A 3322-nucleotide genomic window follows, 5' to 3' on the forward strand; every position below is an offset into this window, starting at 1 on the left:
CACACACACGCACACACACACACGCACACACATAAATAAATTTAAAAAAAAAGAATGAAGTTAGCAACAGAGAATGATCTTCCAGTAGCTAATATAAAGAGGAAGGGTGTCCAGTTGCAAGAACGTCCTCTGTGCGTGATGGGCACTCCTGTAACCCCAGCACTCGGAAGGCTAAGGCAGCAGGATCTCCATGCACTCGAGGCCAGCCTGGGCAGCACGGCGAGAGCTTGCCTCAAAATAAAAAGGAAAAAACTTCCCAGAGTGTAAAGAGGAGGAGAGGGCAAGGAGCACCCAGAGCTCCCGAGCACTGCTGGTGAGGCTGTAACCAGCACACCCGCTCTGGAAGGCATCCTGGCATTTCCTAGTAAAACCTAGAAAAGGGTCCTAGAAGACCCTGAAGGGCCACTGCGCACCTGTGCCCTGGGCACCCCTGCCATGACCTGAAGGGTGCACACAACACCCCCAGCCCCCATCGGGAGGAGACAAGTAAGCAGGCACTGCTTTCATTGTGAAAAATGAGGGCATTTTAACCATATGCAACTGTAGTGGCTCTTGGGGAGGGCCAGCCAGATAGCTCAGTGAGCTAAAGCTGGGGTCCGATCTCTGGTGCCCTGCTGGCCCTGCCCCTGGGGTGTGCTGAGATGGCAACTGAGACTGGGTGTGGTACAGCGCTTGGGATGCTGAAAACAGGAGAATCACTACAAGTCTGATCTACATAGTGAGACCCTATGCACCCTACAGACCCTGTCCTAAATTAGTAAAAATTAAAAAAAAAAACAAAAACAAAAACAAAAAAACAGTAGTGGCTCTTGTGATCACATTGAGCAGAGAGAAGTAAGAATCTGAAACAGTGGTTCCCTGGGTAGGAGGAGGCTGGAGCTTACCATCAGGAGGGATATACGGGGCCTTCCAGTACTGGCAGAACCGTTTCTTGGCCCATGTGGTGGTTCATGGGTACATACTATATATTTATGCAGTTACATTTGTGCTTTTTGTATCCTTCTCTATAAATATTCTACATTTCAAAATATAAAAACCAAGTCTGTAGCTTCCCTCCCAGGAAGCCTCCCCAAAGTGCCCCACTGTGTGCACCCCAAGCCTCTGGAGGCCCCCAGGCTGACGCACAGGTCCGCTTGTGCTGTGCCCCGCAGGTGCAGCGGAACTGCTGCCTGACCCTGTGCAACTTCAGCATCCCCGAGGAGCTGGAGTTCCAGTACCGCCGCGTCAACGAGCTGCTGCTCAGCATCCTCAACCCCACGCGGCAGGATGAGTCAATCCAGCGCATCGCTGTGCACCTGTGCAACGCCCTGGTCTGCCAGGTGGACAATGACCACAAGGAGGCCGTGGGCAAGATGGGCTTCGTTGTGGTACGTGAGGGCAGGGCTGTGCTACAAAGCCAGCATCTGGAAGGCTGGGGCTGTGGGTCCACGCGGGGAGCAGCGCTGCAAGTCAGCTGCCCAGAACATGCCTGCTGTCCCCATGATCCACCCCCACTGCCCCACGCCAGCCACAGGTGCTGAGCCCCTAGCAGAGTTGGGTGCCTGGCTTTTGTCGCTGCCCTGGCCTCAGCAGGTAAAGGAAGATAAGTACAAAGGAAGTGAAAGGAAGTAAGACAGGCTGGGTATGACGGTACACACCTGTGATGTCAAAACTCACTCAGGAGGCTGAGGCAGGAGGAGTGCCATGAGTTGGAAGCTAGCCTGGGCTACACAGAAAGACCCTGTCAAAACACCAAAAAAAGGGGGTCAGAGAGATAGCGCAGTAGAATAAGTGCCCTGAGTTCAATCCCCAGTACTGCAAAAAAAAAAAAGAGAGAAGACCAACATATGCCTTGTCACCTCTGCTATAATCTCTGGGGAAACAGCCCACAGAGGAGCAGACTGTGCCAAAGTCACAGTGACTCAGTATGGGGCCAGGGCCAGCTCTCAGGCCACCTGCTCCCCGATTACAGGCTCTGCCTTGTGCATCCTCCAGTCACCTCACGAAGAGACATACAGACACACTCTTCCTGGATGCGCTCCCAGCAGTGGGCCGCCCCCGCCACGTGCCGGGCCCCTGGGGATGCATTGGTCCTCGAGCCCCGGCCACCTCACGTTCTCTCCTCTGCCCACAGACCATGCTGAAGCTGATTCAGAAGAAGCTGCTGGACAAGATAGTAAGTGGGGTCTCCCGGGTGGGCTCAGGCTTGAGACAGAGCCGGACCTAGGCTGGTGCTGTGGGTGCCAGGAGCGCCCTGAGCCCCATGTCCCTCGCAGTGTGACCAGGTCATGGAGTTCTCCTGGAGCGCGCTGTGGAACATTACAGACGAGACGCCCGACAACTGCGAGATGTTCCTCAGCTACAACGGCATGAAACTCTTCCTGGACTGCCTGAAGGTAGGGCCCTCGCAGGGGGACACTGTGCCAGGCCGTGGCCCGCTCGGGTTCCCAGCCCCGATTTGCTGCTCACAAAACTCCCTGTGGCCTGCTAGGCTCTGACTGCCCAGTGCACGGGGTGACAGCCACTGGTCTGGCTTCTGGAGGCCTGTCCTCCCGCTCTCAAAAACCAGTCCTCTGAGCCTTGGTCACCAGAGCTATGCTGGCCCCAGAGCTCAGCTCTCTCTGTAGTCACCACCTTTTTGGCCCTCACCTGTGCGCCCAGCTCTCCCCTGGGCCATCAGAAACCAAGAGTGTGGCATTGTGTGCTGCCTCCCCCGAGTGTGATGGGAAAGGCCAGACGCCCGTGACACTTTCAGGTTAATGACACCAGGCACTAAGTACTTGGTACTAACTGAGCGGCCCCACTGGGTCTCATGGCGCAGGAATTCCCAGAGAAGCAGGAACTACACCGGAACATGCTGGGGCTGCTGGGGAACGTGGCAGAGGTGAAGGAGCTGCGGCCTCAGCTGATGACGTCCCAGTTCATCGGTGTCTTCAGGTCAGTGCGAGTCACCGCTCCCTCTGCCCCGGCTGTCAGGATGCTGAGGGCTGTGGTCTGCGCTCAGCTGCTGCGACGCTCTCGGCCTATGTTCTGTTACAGACGTCACCTTCCCTCTGAAATGCGGCTCCCCCATTCACTCAACCTGTAAGATGTGCTCTTCTGGGGCCGGGGAGATGGCTCAGTAGAATAAGCACTTGCCTGGCAAGTGCAAGGGCATGAGTTCAATCCCCGGTTCCATAAAAAAAAAAAAAGATGCGGTCTTCTTTAATTGTACCTAAGTAGCCTCAAATTGCTTTTAGGAATCTGAGTTTAAACATTTATGTTTCAGGGGCTGGGGATGCTTGGCAAGCACGAGGCTCTGAGTTTGATTTCCAGTGCAAAAAAAGGAAAGCAAAGGAGGAGG

General features: G+C 55.1%; 1 protein-coding gene across 4 annotated transcripts in view; it reads left to right on the forward strand.

Moving 5' to 3' along the window:
- Positions 1-3322, forward strand: part of Zer1 (zyg-11 related cell cycle regulator) — a 25377-nt gene that overhangs the window by 16735 nt on the left and 5320 nt on the right. For all 4 annotated transcript variants that reach the window (XM_023700438.1, XM_004640475.2, XM_023700439.1 and 1 more), the window contains 4 exons: positions 1152-1367; positions 2114-2155; positions 2256-2375; positions 2801-2916. In XM_023700438.1, coding sequence (XP_023556206.1) covers positions 1152-1367; positions 2114-2155; positions 2256-2375; positions 2801-2916 — 494 coding nt within the window. The remainder of the gene's footprint in view (positions 1-1151; positions 1368-2113; positions 2156-2255; positions 2376-2800; positions 2917-3322) is intronic.

Source organism: Octodon degus, unplaced genomic scaffold, assembly GCF_000260255.1.
Source record: "Octodon degus isolate 3935 unplaced genomic scaffold, OctDeg1.0 scaffold00123, whole genome shotgun sequence".
NCBI classification, from domain to species: Eukaryota; Metazoa; Chordata; class Mammalia; order Rodentia; family Octodontidae; genus Octodon; species Octodon degus.